The sequence below is a fragment of the Chelonus insularis genome, unplaced genomic scaffold (assembly GCF_013357705.1).
Source record: "Chelonus insularis isolate UGA/USDA-ARS -01 unplaced genomic scaffold, ASM1335770v1 contig_128_pilon, whole genome shotgun sequence".
Lineage (NCBI taxonomy): Eukaryota > Metazoa > Arthropoda > Insecta > Hymenoptera > Braconidae > Chelonus > Chelonus insularis.
The window spans coordinates 731,755-756,706 of record NW_023276368.1 but is presented as its reverse complement, the minus strand read 5'-3'; the positions used below and the strand labels follow the sequence as shown (position 1 = coordinate 756,706).

The 24,952-nt window shown below is 31.3% G+C and overlaps 3 protein-coding genes and 1 long non-coding RNA gene across 6 annotated transcripts; 1 reads left to right on the top strand and 3 right to left on the bottom strand.

Moving 5' to 3' along the window:
* Nucleotides 1–302: 302 nt before the first annotated feature.
* Nucleotides 303–12,036, bottom strand: LOC118068713 (uncharacterized). The gene is made up of 5 exons (XR_004690536.1): nt 11,955–12,036; nt 9,646–9,812; nt 5,205–5,431; nt 3,885–3,969; nt 303–486 (listed from the first exon to the last, which is right to left on the bottom strand). It is a non-coding gene; the product is annotated as an uncharacterized lncRNA (long non-coding RNA).
* Nucleotides 12,037–14,809: 2,773 nt separating this feature from the next.
* LOC118069599 (nibrin-like) lies at nt 14,810–17,058 on the bottom strand. Its single transcript, XM_035087820.1, has 3 exons — nt 15,645–17,058; nt 15,039–15,527; nt 14,810–14,868 (listed from the first exon to the last, which is right to left on the bottom strand). The coding sequence occupies exons 1-3, from the start codon at nt 17,056–17,058 to the stop codon at nt 14,810–14,812; spliced, it is 1,962 nt and encodes a 653-aa protein (XP_034943711.1).
* A 24-nt stretch (nt 17,059–17,082) lies between these two features.
* On the bottom strand, nt 17,083–24,673 carry LOC118067804 (GATOR complex protein WDR24-like). The gene is made up of 3 exons (XM_035084766.1): nt 24,388–24,673; nt 17,708–19,138; nt 17,083–17,638 (listed from the first exon to the last, which is right to left on the bottom strand). Coding segments are annotated over exons 1-3 (1,659 nt in total). The 5' UTR covers nt 24,390–24,673; the 3' UTR covers nt 17,083–17,412.
* Nucleotides 19,581–24,215, top strand: LOC118067789 (sarcomere length short). 3 transcript variants are annotated; one of them, XM_035084739.1, is made up of 9 exons: nt 19,597–19,647; nt 19,996–20,171; nt 21,292–21,664; nt 21,926–22,213; nt 22,288–22,610; nt 22,750–22,993; nt 23,177–23,480; nt 23,574–23,871; nt 23,967–24,215. In XM_035084739.1, exons 2-9 carry the CDS (start codon nt 19,998–20,000, stop codon nt 24,126–24,128), a joined length of 2,166 nt encoding a protein of 721 aa, XP_034940630.1. In that variant the 5' UTR covers nt 19,597–19,647; nt 19,996–19,997; the 3' UTR covers nt 24,129–24,215. The 3 variants fall into 3 exon arrangements, with proteins under 3 accessions (XP_034940639.1, XP_034940630.1, XP_034940646.1); XM_035084748.1 differs by having other exon boundaries at nt 19,581–20,171; nt 23,267–23,480; XM_035084755.1 differs by lacking the exons at nt 19,597–19,647; nt 19,996–20,171 and adding an exon at nt 21,032–21,146.
* Nucleotides 24,674–24,952: the final 279 nt, after the last annotated feature.

Below are 24,952 nucleotides of genomic sequence, written 5' to 3'. Positions count from 1 at the left end.
AATTTTTTTGCTTTATCAAGTATCGTACGACTTGCATTTAAAAGAATTTATTAATTTAATAATAGTTGTGGTTGAAGAAATTGAATAAAACATCAAGATCCTAAACACATGTACACACACAGCAGTACAAGAAAATTCTTCTCAAAACAGATCACCAATAAATCACCAAAAATTTTGCCGTCAGTTACTAGAATTTGAAAAAAAAAAAAAAAAATGTAACATGCAATTATTTTATTCTCGATAACAATCATCGACAAGGTAAAAAAAATTTCCTCTATGTATCCTACATAAATAAACTCCTTTTAAACGTTTTTGTTATTTTTATTTTACACTCTCTTCTTTCAGCTTCACCATCTCTTTGGCTAATTTTTAAAGGTACACTTAGCTGTGGTGTAAAGATCCGTCGAGAATCGCACAAAACTCCCACAGTCTCCAAGGTTGTGCACGTCTGCATCAACTTGTGTACATATGTTCAGAGGAATCAAACTAAAAGAGAGAGAGAGAGAGAGAGAAAAAAATAAAAATATTATATACATCAACATAAACCAAGAAATGATAATGATGATGATGGTGATAATTTTTTGAAAATAATCATCAAGAAAGTCTAGATGGAAGCTGATGAACATTCAAAGAATTTTCTCAATATACAATATAAAACAGTTATATTTGTGGTACAGTTGTAAAGGCAAGATATTGCATCGTACGGAAATTCCAAGCTGAAAGAAGAGAAAGGAAAGGGTGATAGAGAGTGGCATGAGCTAGCGAAAGGGGGTCTCAACTGACCCCGTGGCCTGGCACGTACACGATCCGTAGACTGCTGAGACTGACTCCCGTATACTCTCCAGCCTCTTTGCCAGAAGGTAACCCTGGCTGTGAGCAAAAGGCCTCAACACAGGTCCACCTCTTGAAACCTATACTTATCTTACTTTTCCTCATTCTTCTATCTTCTCCGTTGAATTCTCATACTCTTGCCAATACTATCACTCGAATCGACACACAACCAATACATACTGATATACCATCACATCACTCAATACAACACCAGTGCAATCAGGATACCCAAACCAACTTGTAGTCAACGTCACCATATACTTATTGACCGTGGCCAAGCTGCCCGCGCACAGGGTGTGTTATTATTATCGGACATTATCTATAATTCTCGAGCGGCCAGGAAGCCTACTTAGAAATTGTGATAGCCCCCGTGATTAACCCCTACTCCTTCTTCTACCTCCTCTACATCTTATACGTCTGGTTTTATATATAAATAACGAATTTCAAATCAACTTGCAAGAGAAACTTTACTCAAGCTGTCCAGAATGTCATTTCAAGCTAATACCAATCAGTGATTATTGATATTTAATATTATTTCAAGAAGAGTTATTGAAAAAGATGACCAAAGTCTTGTTGACCTGTTGAAGAAGTTATATGAAATCTTAAGCTTCACACCAACTTACACAACACCCCCGTCAAGCCTCAAGGCATAACAGTAGGCATATGGGCAGCCCTAAGATGCTACTTTGGTAATGGTTAAACGATTATAACTGAAAAAGCCGGAAACCACTTATGCACCATTTAGCCAGTTATATACCATATAGTTATGACTATAAGCCTCAGGCTCCAGAGAGTCGCACCACACCCACCAAGGCCACTACAGCACAACTACATCACCATCAAGATTATCCAAAATACTTTGCCAAGAATCAAACTTTCTTTTATTTAAATCATTTTATCATCAATATTTCCAATCAACTAGTAACTTGGTAAATACAGTCATATTGGTATGTTGGTATTAAATGGTGATAACAATGTGAAAAGTGTTACTTAAATATAGAGTACATCTTGATGATACTTGGTCCTGCCGTAAGCAATGTTCTAAAATCTTGGAAGGTGCTACTGTGCGTGACGAAAGAAGGCGTGTCACTACAGTTTTAAATTTAAATCTTATTCATTCATTTAATATATCCCTTCTGGATTTATTTTTTTTTACATAATTGTTTATTGAAAATTAAAAAAATAAACCTTATGATTATATAATCACAATCATTGATTCTAATAATTGACTTGGACACAGATGGGTCTTTTAAATGTATCTTGAATAGAAATTTCTGCATCAGTTAGTAGCCATGGTGGATTGATGAAATGTTTGGAAAAGAAATCATTTAAAACAAGTTGACCACCCTGAAGATCAATGAGTGTAATGTGTCAAAAGATGACAAGTGCATGATATTTTAAATATTTTGATATATATTATTTAGATAAATATCTGACACTTATACCTCCTGCAGTTCAAGAATCTTACGGTGATCAATGAAGTCACCTGAACTGAATGGGACATTTTTAACTAATTCATATATCTCATTCACTTATGTATCATTGGTTTAGTGTGAGTGTCTGCTGGGATATGTCAATGCGCTGATATCTCGTGGCTTAGAATAGACTTTGAAAATATCATTTTTTTCTTTGTGTGACGAAAGAAGGCGTGTCATGTGAAAAAAATCTTGTGAATCATATATTATTATCATCATGATTATAATTATTTATATTATAAACCAAAAGTGACATTTTATTTTGAGGATATAATAAGAAAATTGATGACAAGAATAACAAAACATCATGATATTTGTTTTCAATATCTATTTTGATATTTAACCAGTAATATTCACTACCGGAAAATAATTTTTCTTGATTGATGTTTTATTTATTGGTCAGAATTAGACTATAACATTAACTTCATAACCTCCAACATATCATCAATGTATTGTGTCTACATCTTACCAATATATTTCAACTAAAATTTCGATTTAGGACTTGAGAAATCATTAAGAAAAAATTTCCTCTGAACTGATTTGTATTTTTAAAAATGATTGAAACTTTATAAAGTTAATCCTTATACTGATTTACAGTTCAGAACTCTATACGTATAATATACCAAGTCCATTATGAAAAAATTGCATAGTCACAAAATAATAATATGTTTAGAGAGTATCTATTATTAACAAAAATAGCATGAGTTGTATCAAGTGTGGTGTAAGTAAGCTAAACGAATTACTCTCGTGGAGTAATTGAGTTAATCCATGAAATTTAGAATTAGATACACGATGACTTGACTACATTCAGCGGCAAGAGAAAAGGAAGAAGGAGAGGAGGTGGAAAAAAAATGAAGAATAAAGAGAGAGAGAGATCTAACCCCATAGCAGAAAATTATCGACATGGTGAATGTCGAAAACACGCGAGCCTCGCGGGTACCCACGTGGAAACGTCATCGGCAGCTGGGATCTTGCGGGGTGTCTCGATGAAGGGGTAAAGGAGGGAACACGAGAAGCAAGGGGACATTGAATGGCATAGTTGTGTTGCATTATGGTAGTAGTTACAGACAAACTAAATAATATATACAAGCATGTATAACTACATAATATGTGTGGATCGTTGTTGTATACTACATTGGAAGCTGAAAGTGTAGGAGGGGTTGTCAAGTATTTCTGGGGATACAGAACTCGGTTGGTTCAGGGTGGCTAGTTCCATCGTTTGCGCCCCTAAGCCGCCTCAGGCGCAACCACCAAACCCTGCAGAGCTTATTTCACGAACGACCGATCACCCTCATCTTTACTCCATTCTCTCTTTCTCTGTTATATATTTTCGCTGTCTTTCTTTTATTTTGCTCACAAAACACCAGTGTGGCTGATGATAAAAAAAAAGCTTCTTAATTTTGTTATTATTTCATTCTTGAAAATAAAATATCATAAAACAATAACAATATTTCCATCACATACCCAAAGCCAACATTACACAATTCACTTGCCTGCTGAATTAGACTGCTTTTTAGTTCATCATCCAACAATATACTCCTCTACATTCTTCATGAGTATAAATATTTTTATAATTACCTTTCCTCCAAACGTTTCCACCAATTCCTCTTTCACTTCACCTTTGTAAAGTTCATTTGCCAACTTCCTTTTCAATATCACCGACCTGAAAGAATTTTAGAAAATATTAAAAGTCTGTAAACTAGTTGTTAGAAATATTTGAAAAGTTAACTAAGAACTAGAGAGAATGAGATGAGGAGGTCGTTGAATGATAGATTCGACGCCCTTTTCACAAAATTCAAGAGAGCAGAGGTGATATATATATACATTATACTCCAAAGCAGAGGGGACTTTGTTATCTGCAGAGTCCCAGGCTGACATTGGGCTCACCCTTCGGGAATAACGGGGAGATAAGCAGCGTCCTCCCTTCCCGGACCACCGCTAGCGCACGTCATCCCCGTAGAAATGCAAAGAGATCTTGATACGGGCTACCAGGACTCGAAACGTTCTAACAGTCTAGCTAGTATAAGCAGATATGCTATATACCGTTTGCTGCTCAAGTCTGTGTCCCCGTGGGACAAACTCCCTCGTAACTTATGAGTCAGATTTATCTACACCCTGGTGACTGATCACCCTCAACCACCCTACCTTCAGCCTCCCTTTTTCTTTATACTCATCGATGACATTCTCCAGTTAAACTCTGAGGGCTTCACTCTGATAATAATACAATTTATATACTTTGTTCTGACAATTTATACATGGATATGTCGCTAATAAATTCTCATTCGTGCATCGTTTAATATATAAAAGAAAATAACATGAAAATTTGTCTTGATTTCAGCAAAATGATAGAAGCTACTTTTTTTTTATTGGAAATATAAATTACTATTTAATAGCAATAACCAAGTGGTTTGATTTTATTTTTGCACAAATAAGGGTTCTATGTTAGAGATTATCTATCAAGTCACTCTTTATTTATTAGGTTAGGAACAATTATAAACAATAAATTAGAAAAAATTATGAAACAAAATAAAAAAAAAAGTACTGTCTAAAAATGAATCAATGAATATTCACTATTTAGAGTGATAATAATAAGACTAATTCAAATAATTATACTTTGATAATAGCAAATGTGTATTGAGTGTATTTAATGTTAACCTTACAATCCATGATTTTTTAAAAATCTGATTAGGGTCTAGATTGTTTTTAATATATTAGTATTTAATAATATTAGTCATTATTATACCAGTCTAGACCTGTTTTTAATATTATCAGTTGCACCATACATATCACTAGATGTATTGTAAGGTTAGAATTTTATATCCAAGCTGTTGCATTATATAGTCACGTTTGACACCCTTTAAATTGTATTAAATTTTATAATATTAATATTGAACATACCCTATGTAAATTATTTGAACACATTCTGAAGATCTTGGATCGTAATATAATAAATGTGATGTTGAAAATAATGAGTTAGGCATAGTGCATGTTATCAGGATGGCTTGGTTGAATCCATCAGCTTCTAGATGTTGAATCGACTGACAAGGTCTGCTGGTTTGAATTTTTTAATCTTCTTAAAATTGAGTCCTCATTGAACAGGTCAACGGTAGCACATTGGATAATATCTAGATGAGACAAAATTTATGCAATTAGTTACCAATAAAATAAATTCAAACTATTCTTAGAATTTTCATGGACATTGATATATTTAATAGATGAGCTGAATAACGAATATAAATTGGCTTGATGTACATTTGAATTTCGGTTAATCAAGTGTGACTGTCTGCTGGCCATCAAAATACATATAACGTAGGGTAAATTTACGAAGCCACCAAATGTCCTGATGAATACAACAGACAGGTGGTACAGGCAAACCTTAACCGCAACAATACCATCACCAGCGGAAGAATACATTTTTGTTGTTTCTAATAAAATAATTATAATTTTTATAAACATATAAAGAAATTAATTCATGCTAATTTAAGGTTTAAGAACAGATGCTATCAAGAAATAGAGAGAAGAAAAAATAAAATAGATGTAAAATTGTGTCGATATTAAATCAATAGTTTTTGATAGATTTTAAAAAAGAAATACCATACATTATTGTAAATGATATTTAACCGTAAAATCATCAACTGTTACTGAAACTATCCGATCACCAGATGACGCAGCCCATGACCTAGGAAATCTTTCGAAAGAGCCTAAATTCACTAATTCCGTTTTATAAACGTACATGCCAGTACCATGCAGTTTGAAAAATGAATTTCGGTCAGATCTTTACGGTCATTATAACCATTATTTTCAATGCATTGATTCCATTCTTTTATGAAGCAACTTTCAGATATATCTCAAACTATGTTCATTCATTGACTCTTACAACCATGATTATTATTAACAAAAAATCGAAGATGATCTTGATAGAACAGTTAAAATTTAAAAATCAGTTTAGATGTTAAGAATGACGTCAACAAAGCAAGAATGGGATCTCTGCGATGACTAGTGATGTTTTCGGAGCAGCGGTGAAACTTGAAGGACTCGGCTTGAGGGCTAGAAACACTCGCGGGCCCCTAATTATCACTCCGGGGGTTCCCCTGTCGGACGCGGAGACCCTCTGTCCGCTACAAAACTGCTCAGCAGGAGTCCAGTGTGAAGCCCCTTAACCCTGCCGACCCATCAAAACTTGAATGCTCCAACTCCGTCAACCTACATAATATACCACCTTTAATTCCTTCTTTTTTTTTCGCAATGACCAAGATAACATTTATCATTGAATTGCGTTTATTATTAATATTTATTTTATTAAATAATAATTCACTAGAAGAAGAATAGTCGTTTCCTACTTGCTCCAAAGATCCAAATAAAAATGAGATGAAGAGGAAATAGTTGATAAAATATTACTGTATATTCATATGATCAATAATATCATTAATTATAGCTTCCCAAAGTAATAGACATATGATTCAAGTCTTTTGATGAGTCGAGGGCTGATGAAAGTGTCAGACATATCCAATAGAGAAGGTACTGGACAATGTTTGCAGGCACTTCCTACAAGCACGCACCCCCAACGATCAAGGGGTCGGTTGATCGGTTGATGTTTTGTCTCGTAGGGAGCACACCTCGAGTTCCCACGTGCTGCTAAACCATCGCGTGTTCACCTATACGTTCTATGCCCTTACACCCGTCACTCGAGAAGCAATGGGATTAGTCAAGGGAGTGGCAGCCAGACTTGGAGCTGCGCAACACCACCAGCCTCAACCACTATAACGCCACGAGAAAGACAGCTCAGGGAAAAAAGCGCGCGCAACCATCTCATTCTCGTGAATATATTATTCAAGCTATTCTATCAATTTATCTATAATTGCACACATCATCAAATTTACATTACATTTTATAAAAACTTTCTTTTTCTATTTTTTAATCTTCAATAAAAAGAATTTTTTGTCATTTTTTATTTTTGATTGAAGAAAAAAAAAATAATTACTGTTGTGATTCAATCAAGATATACCTCGTTATTATATATTTTAGTCAAAACCGGAAGTTTGCAATTTCAGGGGGGTTTTTTTTTTTTGTGGAACGATCGTCTATCATGCAAAAGTCAATCTAACATGTTTATCTGTAATAATACTCATTTTATATAATTTAACATCTACACAGGTAATTTTCGTTTAAAATCACGATCAGTTCATGTATTGACAGCACATCAAGTTTACACGTTTTTTTTTTTTTTTAAATTTTTTGTTGATAAATACGAAAAATGTTATGAAAAATAACTTTACAAGAACACTAATGGCAATCTATGATGTCTATTTTAGCAATATTAATCGAATTGTATATGACGTTAGCCTCATGCTTTTCATTACATACATATATGGGAACAAATTCGATTCACAACTACAATGTCAATGTACACATAGTGGTTGCACGTGCTTACGCGTGTAGAGTACGCCTGATCCATTATCCAAGTGTCACAAGCACACACGTCCAGCTTTAATGCACTCACTATTTTTGATAAAATACTAAATCAGAATATTTTCCACTTCAAATTTGTTTATTACTCTAACAAATTATTTGACATAAACATTTTCTTATGTCATCCTGAATACTTTCATCTTTTTACAGAATAGTATTTATTCTCTTAAACGGAATCAGTAAAAACTATTGTGAATCAGTGAATATTCACTGATTCGTTTAAGAGAGTATTTTCATCAAGAATAATTGGTCAATCATGAGACTTCGATTTGTCGTATTGCACAAGTGACTAAAAAATTTTGAGTAGAATCGCATATTACATTTCGCTTAACTTTTCCTTTTTTTTTTGTTGTTTTTCTATTCGCATAGAACCGCGCGAGGGGCCAAAAGCCTTGTCGACCGCGGGACTTTAATGAACCAATTTAAATGCATGCGATGATCAGTTGGCCTTCCAATCCTCTTCTTTTTCTTTTTCCACAGGATAGATGGCAAGGATTGCCTCCCTACAAGTCCTGTACTATGTATATAATCAGTAAATATTGTAATGCACTTTCTATACGTATGTCTGTACATAGTTGCTTTTATCAAGATGTATATTCATACATCTATACACCAAGAGATATACATTTGAAAAAATTGGTGAACAATCATGAGTAATGTTATCATTTTGTATAACTGTTTTATCATGAAATAGTTGATCATATAACATCATTAGCTAGGATCTCCAAAAAGAAGCTAGGATTTATGAATTTCCAAGTTGTCTGTTTGTTCATTACATATAAATAATATATGTGAAAAATATATTTCGATGCGTGTATAGTCACGTCATATGGAAAAATTTACTGAGCAGCCACTAAATATCTCAGGTATATTCAACAATTATTTATTCCTCAGTGCGTATCTACCTGTTATAAAAGTAATTTTTCCTTTTTTTTTTTTTTTAACTTCTTTAGAGCTAAAGGAGTCCCGCATCCGTGCAACAGCTTGACTTTAAAAGAAAAGGTATAAGATGAGAATAGGGCGTTCCCACTCGAGTTATTAATGGCTTTGACTTTGTTGCTATGGATATCCATAATTCTTCAGTCGGTGCGAAAGAAGGTAAGAGATAAAAATTGACCGCCTGCCACATGAAATCATTGCAAGAAAAATCAAACATCATTTTCTAATTCTCCTTTCTTTCCTCATTCAGATCAACATGACACAACTTAGGATTAGTACCACATCAACTATCACATACTACACTTGACTTACTTATATTATACTTCAATCTGGAGATTAATATTATTTTATAGTAGCGTAAAAGACTAGTAATTTTTGCTTATAATGCAAAAAAAAAAAAAGAAGAATGATGGAAAAAAGTAAAGAATTGAACATCACCAGCGGGAAGTCAAGACTTAAAACCCTGCAGGGGGTCTACTTTTTTTTGTTCGAAAAACTATTGTTCTCTCTTTTTCATGATATGTGTATGCATGTATTTTATATGTATGTGAAAGTGTTTATATACATCTAACCCATTCACTTTTGCGATTTTACTTCACCTCGAGGTTCATTTCGAAGCGAGACAAATGAGTGGTATCCATCTGTGTCTGTTAAGTTGTCTGTTAACTTGCCTGTAACTTTTGAGATGTGGCTACGAAAGCTATTCTGCATATTTTAATTTTGTTCTACTTATATTTTACTCTTTATCACGGTGTTATCAATTTATTTAGATCATTTTATTTTGATAAAAAATGAAATATTTCATTGTTGATGATGAAATTTATTCTTTTAACTTTTAGATGAATTTATATTTACCTAGAAACACATAAATAAAGTATAAATTATAAGACTGAGCAAAAAGATATGACAATAAATATATATATATACATACCTTTGATGGTGGCACGTGTATAGATACTAAATATCTTGAGTCGTCACCCTGAAAAGTGAAACGGGTGTCAAGATAGACTTGGAGATTAAAATCTAAAACTGTTGTACGGGTGTGACTCGTCGCTCTACCTCGCCGATTCTTGTCTCAAAAATTTAAGGGACATGCTTCTGAAAAAGAGAAAGCCAAATGAAAGATAGACAAATGGATATCATTTATTTTACATAAATTTATCACCAAATATTTTTTTTTTAATAACAACAATACTGTAGGTAAACAAATAAAATACTCATAATACCATGAATATAATATTAATAAATCATGTTAATTTTTATCTAAAGATTAGAGATTTTTTAATGCTATGATTTGTTAAGCAATTGTTATCAATTTCATCCTAACCTAATCTCCCATATTTTTTCAAACAAAAGTTTATTGAATTCGTAAAAAAGTATTTAACATTTTCCTTCAGGTTATAATCAGTCTCCAAAATCTTCTATGAGTTGATTACAAGTTACTCCAACTTTTTATCAGCAAAATACATCATTTATAAGTTTCTCTAAAGTTCAATGACAGCAAAGAGATCATGCACTTTTTTTTTAAAATCACTTCAACAAATAATTTGTATTTGTAAATATAATTTCCAGAGCATATTATAACAATAATTCACAATGGTAATATGAAAAATTCATCAATAAAGCATGAGAAAGTGATAAAATAATAGAGTGCATAGTAAAAAAAAGTGTTATTTCTCAGGAGAGATTTTTTTAGGTTAAACCAAAAAGGAAAAAAGAGAATAAGATGGTTCCGATGAGTAAAGGGGGTTTGTCCAGCAGTAGTAGCAGCTGAGACGGTAGGACGATTTCTTGTGTGAGAGGCCTGCCTCCCTTCTTCTTTTCTCTTGTCTCTTCTTTTATTCCATTCTATTCTTAAATCGTTCAAAGATAGCTCCCTACCGATCTCGTCGTGGCCGACTCGTGAGCTTCTCATTTAGTAGTGGGCTCTTGACGCCAAACCAAAGGCGAGGCAAACGAAACGAAACCAACTCTCTGGCATTCGCTTCTCTTATTCGCTTTTCTGCTCCACCCTTCACTCCTACTTCTTTCCCTCTTTCTCCTCTTTCTCCTCTACAGCTCTTTCAACCGACTCCCGTACATTTCACTTGTCTCTGTCTCACCTCACACTATTCTCCTGTCTCTCACTTCCTCTCACTTGGTTGTGGCCGCGTGTAACGGATCACTCTGTCTTACTCTAATTCTATCTCGCGACCACCCGCTCTCTCTCACTCGAACAACCTATCAACTCGGTGGGTAGACGTCAGGTCCCGGACGCCTGATTCTCTCATCCCATCGACCCACGTTCTTACACCGATACGGCCCGTAGCGATCTCGCTGTGGTCGTGGCCGCAATACACGCGAGATCCACACTCGGACTAGCATGCAACGGGTGTACAACATGTAAATATCTCCATCACTACATTTTACAATTATTCATCTATTTTATTTATTTATGCATCAACTACACTCTCCAATCATTATTTTCCTCCCTCATTTTCACCATTTTTTACCAAAAAAAAAAGAAAAAATCCTCCATTTTCTCTCCAATTATTTGCTAATCAATCAAATTCCAACTTGATATCAATAATAATGTAACATTTTTAATGAATGATAAATAAATTTTCATTTTTTTTTAGGTTAAAAAATTACGAATTGATTGTTAAAATAATTATTTATAATATTTCTGATTACAAATGAGTTTATCTTGATTCGTCAGAGTATGCATTAATCGAGTGCATAAATATCTATGTAAAGAGAGAGAGAGAAAGATCATTTTCATCACTGTGATTGAAATATTATCATAATAACATCTATAATAATGGCGGATGTTTAGAAAATTATTTTAAAATCATAGAATTACGGATAAGCAAAATACTTCTTTTAGTTTATTATGTTTATTAATGTGAAGATTATATGAGAATTATAGAAAAAAAGATCTTATTTTCAACAGAGAGATTAATTTTTAAAATCAAAGAAAAAATATCTCCACCATGGAATGAAAAATGATAATAAATTTCAATTCAATAATTATTAATTAATATTTATGGCTCTTAATTACATTTTTATAATAAAATTTAAGCTATAATTAATTATTATTATTATTACTATTATTGCCATCAATAAATGTTATGCAATATTTTATTGCAAATAGTGAGGTTAGGTGAAATATTTTTCAAAACATTCAGAAAATATCCGTTAAAAGATGTGATTTTATGTATTATTATTTAATATTGTAAAATATAGAGAAATGAGACTTACATGTTTAGTAAAACTAATTTTAAATGTTTATTAAAGATAAACAAATGATGACAGATTTAGAAAGATGTCTGATCAAGACTAGTCTCAGTCAAATACTAAACTTAAATAAATTGATCAAGTATTGCTAATAACAAAATCAATCATTTGTCAATTAACACATAGATGGAGATATATATTTATTTTATAACATTTTATTAATTGTAAACAATTAAATAGGTTCAACAGCATGAATCAAATCAGAGCCGAAGGTATAAAGCAAGATTTAAAAGTAAAAGAAAAACTTAATACACAATTAACATTTAGCCTAATAATATATTAAATTAAATAATAAATTCTTATATTTACTGAAAATTTTCTTACCTCTGTGCAGAATTAAACAAAAGAAGATAAATCAAACGAATGATCTGACGATGAAAGTAAGAAGCAAAATTAGCAGGAGTAATTTAGTAGAAAAGACCTAATAATAATAAAACATCTGTAAAAAACAAAAAAAAAATCAATGAATAAATGAGCACATGTATTATTATAATTGTAAGTTATTTAAAAGAAGCTGCTTTGACCTTTTTTTATTTCTTGGCTCTTACGTCCGAGTCGATTTGATTTATTGACGCGGTCAAGATGAACAGTCAACGTCAGTATGGAAGCGATAATGGAAACAGAAAATATTCTACATAATAAAAAAATGAAATAAAGTAATGAGAGATAACAAATAATAAATAAAAAAAAAAAAAGAAAATCAAGTAATACAGTAACAATGATTTCGAGACACCCCGTATAGAGAAACGCACATACAGCCCGCGGTAGACGGAGCTTTGGGTTGCCGCTAGCTGGAGGCGTCCGGTACCTCACGTCTATCCTCTCATTTACCATTTGGTACCTATAGACAGGGTGTACCTATATAAACGTACGCGCGAACACGTACAAGACCCCTGAGCGCCCGATATACGCGAGAGAGCGTACGTAGCTTGGTAACTCCAATGCTTTATTTTTTTTTTCTACTCCAAGTTTCTTTATTTTTTACGTTTCTCTTCTCCACCCACTTTTTCATCTCCACCTCCTTTGCCTCCTAACTCGCTATATTTTTACTTTATTTTTCAGCGGCTTTATTTTGCAAAACCCTCCAGGATGAAGGGGTTATATTATAATCGTCTTTACAAGTTGTTTTTTTATTAATATAAAAGCATAACTAATCATACGTTTTTTATTCATTTCTAATTTAAATAGCTGCACTAAAAAATTATATTTTCCATTTTTTTTTAAAGAAATTTGTTAATTATTGTTACATATTTTTGAGGTTATAATTCTAGCAATTTGGATAAAAATATTTTTATTATAATTTTATGTAAATTTATTGAATGTTGTAATAATTATATTTATTAAATTGTAAATAAATGTTTTAAATATAACCTCAATGTCATGTCAATTATTGAAATATCATATATGTTAATTTTTCGGTTGAAAATTAACGACAAAATACCCCTAATCAGGCAATTAGTGGAGGCATGTAAGCGATAAGCCGTGAACAGGAATTTTTTTGTTAAAAATGATTGAGGATAACTGCATACCATATGTGGTGTTAATTACTTTCTTTTAGGGATTATATTCCTCTTTTCTTCGTTTAACTACTTGCACAGTTTCCATGAATTGGTACGAACCAACTGCATACTTTAAATGTCACTTCTTATTCTTGGCCCACATTTATAACTTGGTGAGACCATATTGAGTGCAAGATAATCTGTCAACACTACCACTTCATCTTCTGTCGTCTAGTATATTATACATACACATACCAACACTAGAAAATCAACTGTCATTTACAGAACATACGCCTTCACACGTCCACTTTTCATCTTCTCTATAAATAATAGTGTGATAGAAAAAAATAAAAATATTTCGACTCAATTTAATTTACGGCCGACACGCGACAAAAGTCCCAAACTCACCTATCATGATCATTAATATTTATTTGTGGCTATTTTTTTCATTGTAAATTATCATACGTATCTGTTGAAAGAAGAAACATTTCAGTAAATTGATAAATTTTTTTTTTAAATATATTCAAAATAAAATTTAATCTTTATTTAACCTTATTATTTGTTTTATAGGTTACTTTTATGTTTTGTATATTGAAAAAAAAAAGTAACCAACGAAATTTAGTAACATTTCTATAAAACATATATTATAATAATAAAGACATTTATTTGTCACTATATAATGTTGATTATAGCTTTTAAACTGTCTGTAAGAATAAACTGAACCCTCTAATCTCATCGTGTTCGACATCATCGAAGTAGCTCGCGTGGCTACTCGTCAACAGCCCCGCGGCAACCCGCTAATTTCGTCTTCCGGACATTCCATGCTACCCTAAACTGACAGCGGCCTAAATTAGTTAGTCGATCCGTCAGAAGTCAAACTCTAAAGATACAATTTTGTTGACAAGGAAATAATGAAGGAAATTTTTTTTTCCATGTGAAATGAGTAATTGGAAATTGAAAATAGATAAAAAAAACCCCAGTGAAAAAGTAGAAAAAATATATGGCAAGGTTCATCAACTAAAGCTACAGCTGTAAATGAAACATGTAACAGAAAAAGAAACTCACAAATGAGTAGTAATAATAAATACATTCAAGATATTTCATTTTTTTTAATAAATTTATTTTTTTCATACCTCATTCTTTGATTCGTATATAAAAATTCGTTTCTGTTAACATGATCAATGATAAAAAGTATTATGTATTATAATTAATACTGTAATTAACTAGAGATGATAAATAAAAAAAATAATAATAATGCATAATTATTACAAAATAATTCAATATATTTATTCCATCTATAAATGTATCATAATTTTTTTGTTAAGTACGGTATAAAAATAATAACGCAGTATTTGATCTACGTTTAATTGAAAATAAAGCTTAAAATTAAAAAATAAAATTTTTTAGTTATCAAACATAATTTAATAAAAATAATGGCATTTCTTTTAATTGATTATTGCAAAAATTATTCATTTCTGTTTCATAATAAAATTTGGTACATCATTATCATCGTTTTCACTGTTTATAAAAAATGGCAATTTTTTGCTACTTTTATTTAACTGTGTGATTTGTCTTTGATTTTCTGCATCAAGGAATGAATTTATCACCGCTTTCGTTTTTCTAATCTTCATATCCTCTATAGGATGTCTTGAGTTTAGTTCTTTCCTACGTCTGGATGCATATCTAGCTCGACAACATTCAAAAAATGATGTAAATTTTGTTGAAGGATTAACTGTTGTTATTTTTCGAACTGGTAAATTTTTATTATTAGTTCTTTCTTTCTTTGAATCATATGATTCCCAAAGATCACTTTTATCTGTTATCGAAATAGATTCCGCAGGTGTTTTCTCTTTGATAGTTGGTTGATTTTCTTCACTTATACCAGATACTTCTTCATTATTATTTACGATAGCATTATCTTCTTTATCAGGGATTGATATAATTGGTGATTGTCTGTTAGACTGAGAATTAACTATCTCACAATCAGATCGATTATCTCCTCCAGATTTAATCATCAGTATATTTGCAATGTCGTCATCTTTCAAACGAGTTGTAGAAGAAATTTTTGATTCCGTTTTTCGTTTTTTTTTATTTGTAGTCCTTAATATGATTTTTTCAGGAATAAGTTGATCATTTATTATTGTAAGTTTCCTACCAGAGATAGGTTTTCTTTGTGAATCGGATGCTATTGGACAATTATCTTCAGATGGAAACATATCCGGTGATGAATCTCTAGTGCTAGATACACTTGGTGAATCACTTCTTCGTTTACGTTTTGTTGATACCTCATTGACATCAGATTTATTGGAATGTTTTAATTGAGATAATAATTTTGGTGTTAACTTTTGAAGCTTCACTATTGCTTCAGAAAATTGAGGAATCAAAGGAGCAGGTGTTGCAAACTCTTTTTGATTTATTTTATTTTCACTCACATGTGTAGTTGGACTTTTTTCAGCATGTTTCTCAGAAACTTCCGTGTGTTGTTGATTGTCATCAAGAATATCTGGTTTAATAATATTTTCCTCTTTAATGACTTGAACTTGAGGTGTTTTTATTACTTGTTTTGGCTGTCTCAAATTTTTTAATTTAGAAAGACTAGTTTTACAATATTTTTCTGTCGAACAAAGTAGAATTGCTTTAACAATTTCAATTTCATTAGCCATTTTACGCTTTTCTTTGACTAATAAACGGCAAATATTTTGATAATGTGATTCACTAAGGCCACAACAGGTATTCGATGTTCTTTGATTGTCATCACATGCAATAATAATAGTATTTTCTGCAAGAAGATATTTATCTTTAAATCCATATTTAGCACACATCAATGGTCTACCTCCAGCAAGTTGAATTATTTCTCCATAGAGATTAATTTGGTATTGACTAAAAAATATAAACTCCATATTATCAAATAAAGTTTTCCTTGCAATGTCTGGATGTAATGATACGTTTCTTAATTCATCAGTGTAATTCCAATCTTCAGGAATGTATTGAGAAGGATTTGGAAATTCTTTCCTGGTTTTACAACATTTGTAAAAGTCTTCCCAATATTTTATTGTAACAAATGGTAGTCCAGCAGCCAAAGCAGTTACAAATTTTGGTGTGACTCGTTTACATATTGAAGTATAAAAATTGCATTCTTCATTCCACTCGGTAAATACTTGGCCTCCAATACTTGTGATAATTTTATTTAAATTCTTTATTTGATCTATACAATCTCCACATGTTAATAAAGAGATTTTCTTATAACTTACAACCCATTCATTCTTTGAACTAAAATGAATTTTATCATTAGGTTGTAATTCATGATTTGTAAATGGTAATAAATAAATAGTATTTTCATTAATTATTTTAGTACGTTTTTTAGATGCATTGCTTATAATACATTTTGAAGAATATTCATTATTATTGGTATAATCATTAGAATTGTTAGGTTTTATGAATATTTTTGCATGTAAATGACTCACTGATGGATCATCTAATATTAGATCACAGGACTTTCTTCCAATTGTTGTTGTAGTATCTGGTAGTAAATGGATCAATCGTCCACTTGGATGACGTAGAGTCCACATTATTAAATTAAAAAACAGGTAAAATTTATTATTGTTTCTTATTCTTTATTACTGAGAAATTTTCTGTTTACAAACATCAATACAGCCATTGAACTTATAAACTCTAGATAAGTTATAACCTCAAATTTTGCGTACACAAGAATAAGCTAGTAGCGACATCTGATAACCAAAATGTTAATTTTTACGTTAAATTTTGAATGTTTTTATTTTTTAAATTATCCATAAAAAATTATAAAAATAATAATAAAATGCATATTAGTGTATTAGTTGCAATCAAACATCAAATAGCGTTAATTCAATATCTTCACCATATTCCTTTTTTAGCAAGAAGCTGTGTTTCAACAAACAATATCTTCACCATATTCCTTTTTTAGCAAGAAGCTGTGTTTCAAACTGCATGTAAGAACCTGATGTCATATTATTATACATCTGACAAACAACTTTTCTATCATTTTCAGATAACTGTGCCCATTCATCTTCCAACTTTTTCAATAAAATATCTCGTAAAGTATGAGAATTGTTCATCGCTGCCTTTTTATCCTCTTCAACCCATTGATTCCAAGTACGTTTCGCCTCTTCACTGAAAATGATTAAAAAAATATTAACAATTCAAAAACAAAAAATTTCATATAAATAAAAAAATATTTACCTATATAAACCAGAATCAGCACAAATTGTTTCACGATCTTTAAGCTGCTTGCTACGAGCTTCAATATATTTCAAAACTTCTTCCTTTTTAATCGGATCAATGTGTGAATCATATCTTTTATAAATTTGCTTCTCCCTGAACAATTCTAATCGATTTTTCATGTCTCGTAAACGTAGTAATTCTTCCCAAAGATGTTTCGTACTTGCTCTATATTCTCTCGTTTCCAGATCTTCAATTTTCGACTTCAAAGCATTATCTCTCAGATACATTAACATTGAATCTGAATCAACCTCTAAGTCATCAGGTAATTGTATCAATATTTCTTCTTTATTTTCATCCTTGTCATGATCTTTATCTTCAGATTGTTCATTAGAAGCCACATCATTGCCTGAAGTATCTTCATCATTTTTTTCTGCTTCTGCTGAATCAACTTCATTTAAATCCAACTTGGACACATCGCAATGTTTGTCAAGATACTCCTCTGTTTCTTTTGATCTTCTACATTCATCATGAATGTCTTGTTGTTCATGAGAATTTTTGGGTAAATCAAATGAAAACATTGACGTGTTACTTATATTAGTATTTTCAAGACTTTGACGCATATTTCGTTCCTTATATTTCTTATCAAGGTTTGGATGATTTTCGTCATTAACATACATTCGATGGCCATACAAAAAATTCGGTGTGTATCTTTTCTTTTCAAAATCATTATCATCAACAAACTTGTCATTTTTATGTTCTCGATAGTCATTCATGCATTTTAATACATTAAAAGGTTCAGATGGTTGATCAATATCATAGAAATGTTGATACTGAGCAAATTCACTATTGACTCGATTTTGTTGGCATGCATCTGATCGTTCCTCAAAATCTTTTTGGTTTTGATCACATGCATCTGATTGTTCTTGAAGAGTTTTTTCTTTTTGAGTTGAATCTTCCATTTTACTATTATTCTTTTTACTATGAATACTATTATTAAAGGTATCAGTCAAAGGTTTATTAAATTCTTTCAATGGTCGACGGTTTATTTGAGTTGGATATAAAAAATATGATTCAATTCGACGACAAGTTTGTGGTTTATACAAACTCAATTCAGCTCGTCTTTCTTTCAATTGATTTCTCAATTCTTCAAATGATAATTCTTTTTTAGCACTTTTCCGTTCTAAATTTTTGCACTCCTCTTCGTATATTTTATTTTCGTTTGTTATAAGCTCCTTTAATTTATTTCGTCTTAATTTCAAAGCATTCAATTTTTTTAAATTTTCCCAATGAGTATGTTTAAGTCTATCTGCATTCCATAAATTAAATTGTTTAGCTTTGTCGCATTCTCTCTCAAAATATTTCGCAGTTTCACTGTAGAAATTAAATTTACGTTCCTCTAAGTTTCGTCTGTGTGCAGCTAATTGGTATTTTTTTTCAATAGGTTTTACCCTGGAAAAAAAAAAAAATATTTTTAGTACTGTAATGCATGGAGTTATTTTGGATTGGATTTAAAACTAAACCAATAAAAAAAAGTATTTAAAGGAAGAGTCGAGCGTCTAGATACCAAAGACGAATAATGAAACAAAGCAAAATACCAAATTGAAAAGCTTTCTTTTTTTTTCTTATTCAAATAATTCTTTCATCAATAAATTTTTTAAAATTTTATTATCCAAAAAGAATTGATAGAAAAGCTTCCAGACTTAGTATAAAGAATAATAAATAAAAAAATTAAACATAGGATTAACATCATTCAAGTATGTAAGTCTAGAGTGGCGTCCTAGAAGATGTTGGGGCAGTTATTTTCGTCCACTTGCTTGGTGACGTCATACTCCGAAAATATCAAGTTTTTGGTCACGGAAGGAGGAGGTGGTTCAGACACGGCCCTGGCGGATGGTTCAGGTCTCGATCTTTCCCGGACTTGAGAAAATTCAATACGGATTTTCCAAATAAACGATCAAGTCAGTGCACGTTAGTCAGTGAACTAGCCAGTAATCAGAGTATTTTCAATTACCCAATTTGCATTCATTTTTAATATTTTCTTCCATACAATCATCACTTCATACTTATTTTTACTAAATTTACTATTTAAACAGATTATTTAAAAAAATGAGCAACTGGAATAATCATAAAATTAAATTTCACTAAATCATTACATCTTGTATTGCATTTTCTAAAAGCTATCATTTAAACTATTAACGTGGTAAATTATTGTTAAGAATAAAAAATATTAATTGTTAATACTGATAATTGGGCCAATAAGTGCTATCTAAATTTGATAAAAATATAAATAAAAAAAAAAAACACAGCAATGCCGGGGGCGGGAGGTCAACAGCCTCAAAGGACAACATTCAGACCACCCTGGGTCAAGGATGGTCCTAATCCATTACCGATGCCGACAGCACCATGGACACTGAATTCTCGAAGAGATTCCAAGACAAGTAGTGATGATCATGCTCCAGCATTTACAAAAATTACATTAAAGGTATTTTTAAACTTATCATTCTTTTCATCTAGAAGTTTAACATTAAATACTTTTATTTTTATGTTTATTAATATTTTAAATAATCAATAAAAATAAATTTTTTATAGCATTGTGTATCTTCTTATGAAAGAGTTAATTCATTACTGACGAATCATCTAAATTGGCCCTGTAAACTTTTCAGTATATATAGCAGTAAAATATAAACGTGTGGTTTGATGGCATAGTGCCATAGTGAAAATATTTTTTCTTTTAAATTAATATTTCAAATTAGAAATATAACTTTTATCAAAATGATTTTAAAATTTATTAAACAACATTTTCTTAAGATGAATTAATTTTTAGTTATTTTAAATTTACTATGAAACATGACTATATATAAACTTTTGGGTCATGATTATTTCAAGCTCACATAAGTTTCTATATTTCAAATGCCTTCTGTGTTGTAGTTGGTTACGTCTTTTACTTTTTCTACACAATTATCCAAAAGTCTGTTCATGAAAATTCTCAGAATAATGAAAAAATTACTTCATTTAATTTATTTTAAATATTTAACATATTAATAATAAGATGATAATTGATAATAAAAATAATAGAAATCATTATTTAAAAAAAAAAAATATAATAATAAAAATAATGTATGATATAAATAAAAATTACTGACATTAATATTTACATATCATAAATAATAAAAACATGAGTCTGATAATTATTTAAAGAAATCAATTGATAAAACTTGCCAAGTTTTTTTTTTATCTTTTATATTCAAGATCAATTACCAATTTTATTCTTCAACTGCATTTGTATTCAATCAGTACATTTAAAAACTTATCTTGGTAATTCATTGTGTATTCATGAATTAGATTAATTTTAATTATTACATATTTTAATATTTGTGTAATAAATTATATATAAATGGAAACTCATACACAATTAAATACATTCACAACAGTGATTGAAATAAAGAGAACGAATATTGTAAATATTAATTGAATATAAACTAAAGATTGTCGATGAAAACAAGAAATATTATAAGATGACATTAGTTGATCATTTTATGATATTTATTGTTGTTAAAGAATCTTTTAATGTGCTAATTAATTGCATAAATGCATGATTTTAGAGTGTACCAAAATCAACAGAGGCCGTGACAAATGTACAGACACCAGAACTCCAAGCTAAAAAGCCAAGTAAAATATCTAGTGGGCAAGCAGCTGAACCACAAGTGAAAAAGCAAAGCAAAATAACAATAGTACCAACACAAGTAAAGAGTGAAAAGAATGCACCAACGAAACCTGCATCAGTCGTTAAACAGAGTGATAATGAGAGAAGTAAATCATCAGCAGCATCACCGAAAGTTGGGGAGAATGGACGAGTGGAGACAACAACAACATCGTCTGCCAATAAAGCACAAAATGAGCGTCAGATTCGCATCGATAGATCTCGATCACGCACTGATAACAAAGTTCCTCTATCAAAAAGTGACAGTTCTACAGGTAAGACTTTATTGTTTTAAACACACATTGCTCATTTAAAATAAAATCCATCTATTTGATAAGCTTCACTTGGGTATTCCGCAAAATATTTTTTTCTCTTTTTGAAAGCATGATCGTACTACTTGAATGAAAGAAGCTTCTGGTAAAATCGTCGATTGGCTTGTATTGTGATTGGAGTGAGCACGGTTATTTCGATCGTGACTGTCCTCGTTGTCAGTATATTTCCTCATCGACCCTGTTCTCTGCGTGTTATGACCTCAGGTGCTCCAACATTATCAAAAAGTTCATCCAGGGCGGCTATTCCACCGCCACCACCACCAAGGCCACCACCACCACCACCAGCACGTAATATCCTCAAGGATCTTCCAGAATTATCAGAGGAGCAAAAAAATAAAGTCGAGATGCTGAAATTGAGGCCGCGAAAACGTCCTGATTGGGCTAGTATGATGAAAGAAGTGGAGAGTGGTAGAAAACTTAAGCACGTGAAATGTAACGACAGAAGTGCACCAATTATTGAACGAGTTAGCAAAGTTACAGCTGATCCAGCCGGTAATATTTTATTTATATTTTTATTCAATCTTTATTCATTCAATGAGTTAACTATATTTTTGTAATCATTTCAGGAGATGCACACTTTGTATTTGAATCAGAAACATCAAATATGCATAATAAGTTGTTAAAACAAATTCAAGATGGAGTGAAATTGAAAAGAGTCAAAACAAATGATCGTTCAAAACCAATGTTACAAGGTTTGAGAAAATTCAGAAGACAATTGACTATTGAAGAACAAATGCAAAAAGCTGATGCAGCTCCTGTTGATGATGTTGTATCTGATGAAATGGATGATATTGATGCTGTAAGAGATGATTTGCAAAGCACGAAACAGATGCTTGCATTGGAGCTCAGAAATAAAGAAGCATTAGAAAGAGATAACAAAAGGCTACAGGTAGAATGGCTTTGATGCGTGCTTTAGTATTGCTTTTATTTGTTACTGCTAAGTTGATTAATCATTGAGCTATGTTAATTCAAGATAAAAAGTCTATATTCTTATTTATATGAATTAATTTTATTTAAATACTTTTTAGGAAAGAATTTTAAATTTAGAAGCTGAAAATGAACGATTAAAACTTCAGCAGAATGTGCAAGAATATAAAAAGCAAGATGAAAAAATTGTTGAAGCATTAAGGAAAGAAGTTGATTTTGCTAGGAAAGATGTTGAAAAAATAGAAAAAGAATATGCATCAGTTGCTGAAGAAAGAGATAAGGCTAAACTTGAATTAGAAGAGATGAAAAGGATGTATGCAGCATTAGAAAGACGAATGAAAGCCGGTAAGAAAGCATATAAGGTTATTTTAGTATTATCATTTCTTTGATAATAACAATATTAAAATATATTCAATGCCTACGCTAGCTGACTAATCATTATACTAATAAATAAATATATCTCAACTCTTCTATTGCTTTCATTTAATGCTGCTGCTTTTTCTTTCTTATTTGCTTCTAACGGTACAGATTGCTACTGGGATTGGGAGAAGGTTGAAGATGAACCTGTGGTAGAGTTTCCAGATGATAGTTCCGAAGGAACTTGGTATAATGTTTCAGGAATGGCATTAGCTGGATGCCCAAGTGCCAAAGATGTTGCTAAAATAGCATCACAAAAAAGTATTGATAAAGGTGAAATAAGTCCAAGTGAATCAGAAGAAGAAGAGGAAGAAAGCAATGATGAAGATGATAAAGATGAAGATCCAGAAACAATTGCTGAAAGACGATTGCAAAGAGAAATTAAATTATTGTCAACTAAAATTAAAAATTTTAGGTAAGTAATTTCTTTTCTTAAATACATTCATTAAAATTATATTTTTATTTTGATCATTAATATTTTGTTTTTATTTTTTAAAATTAAAAACAGAGATAAGGCAATTAATGCTAAGAAGGAAAGATATGCGTTGAAGGAACAGATAAAGCAACAACAAAAAATGTTGAAAGAAGAAAGGAAAAAGTTTAAAGCACTCCAAAAAGAAGTTGACAAAATGGCCAAATTGATGAATGACACTGATGATGAAGATGAAGAAGAGGAGGAGGAGGAGGAAGAGGAAGAAGAAGAGGAAGAATCAGAGTCTGAAGAAGAATCAGAATCTGAGGAATCTGAAGATGATGAAGAAGACGATGAAGCCCTAGATCCTGAAGATCGTAAACAGAAACTTCAAGTATGTTTTTTTTCTACTACTAATTAGTGGTGATAATTTGATGAAATTGTTCACGAATGATTATCATAATCATGCGATGTTATTAATAATTGCAGGAAAATGCCAAAAAACATGAAAGCCGCTTAGCATCATTAAAGAAAGGAAATTACTTACTCAAAGCTCAAGTTGATCGGCTGAAAGATGATCTAATAAAACAAAGAGAAGATAGTATATCACTTCAAGAAGATCTTGATTCAGTACTGGCAGAGTTAGGTTAAAATTTTAATGTTTAATGATAGTTTCAATATGACAAGTGAAACCTAAGTTACTTTGTTTTATAATTTATTTAACATTAATTACTGAGCGACGTTAATTCTACTCGTAAATATATGTAGATTTTTTTTATTTATATTGAATATTTTCTCCTTCTAATATCGAGTGCATTCTTAAAGTTAAAAAAACAAATCAAATTTTATAAAAATTTCAATCAAAATAATTTACAAGGTAATTTTTAAGATTAATAATGTGGTTACTTACATTATATATATATACGAAATAAATTCGTATATTCGATCGAACTCCAAAGATAAATTAATTAACGGTTTTTCTCCAACATTAATACACTGTTTACTGATGTTATTCTGTATTGTTTTTTAGCAATAAACGACTTGAAAAGCAAATAATTATGTATACAATTTACGTTACGTATAAAATGCGGTATCGAACCAGCGATGCTAAGCGTTGTAGTGTGTTTCACTATAGCCAAATTTGGAAACGCAATCGAGATACTAAACTATTGCTAGTTGGAATCGGGAGAATAACACAAAAACTGCGACGCAAATATGTCTGTCTCCTCTTTTGCACCAATGCTGGGCGCTTGCGCACAACGTTATGTAGAGTCACTCAAAACAGAGAGTGGCAAGACAACGCCATATCTCTCGATTCCTGCCTAAAGTCCCATAAGAACTTAAGGGACTTTGGTCCTGCCTGACTCCATCTTGCCAGACTCTATCTCAAGGGACTCTAACGGTGTGATAAAAAGAGATAGGATATATGCATTTAGCCTTTGTTTATTGTCTCCTTTCATGAGCAATACTTGTAC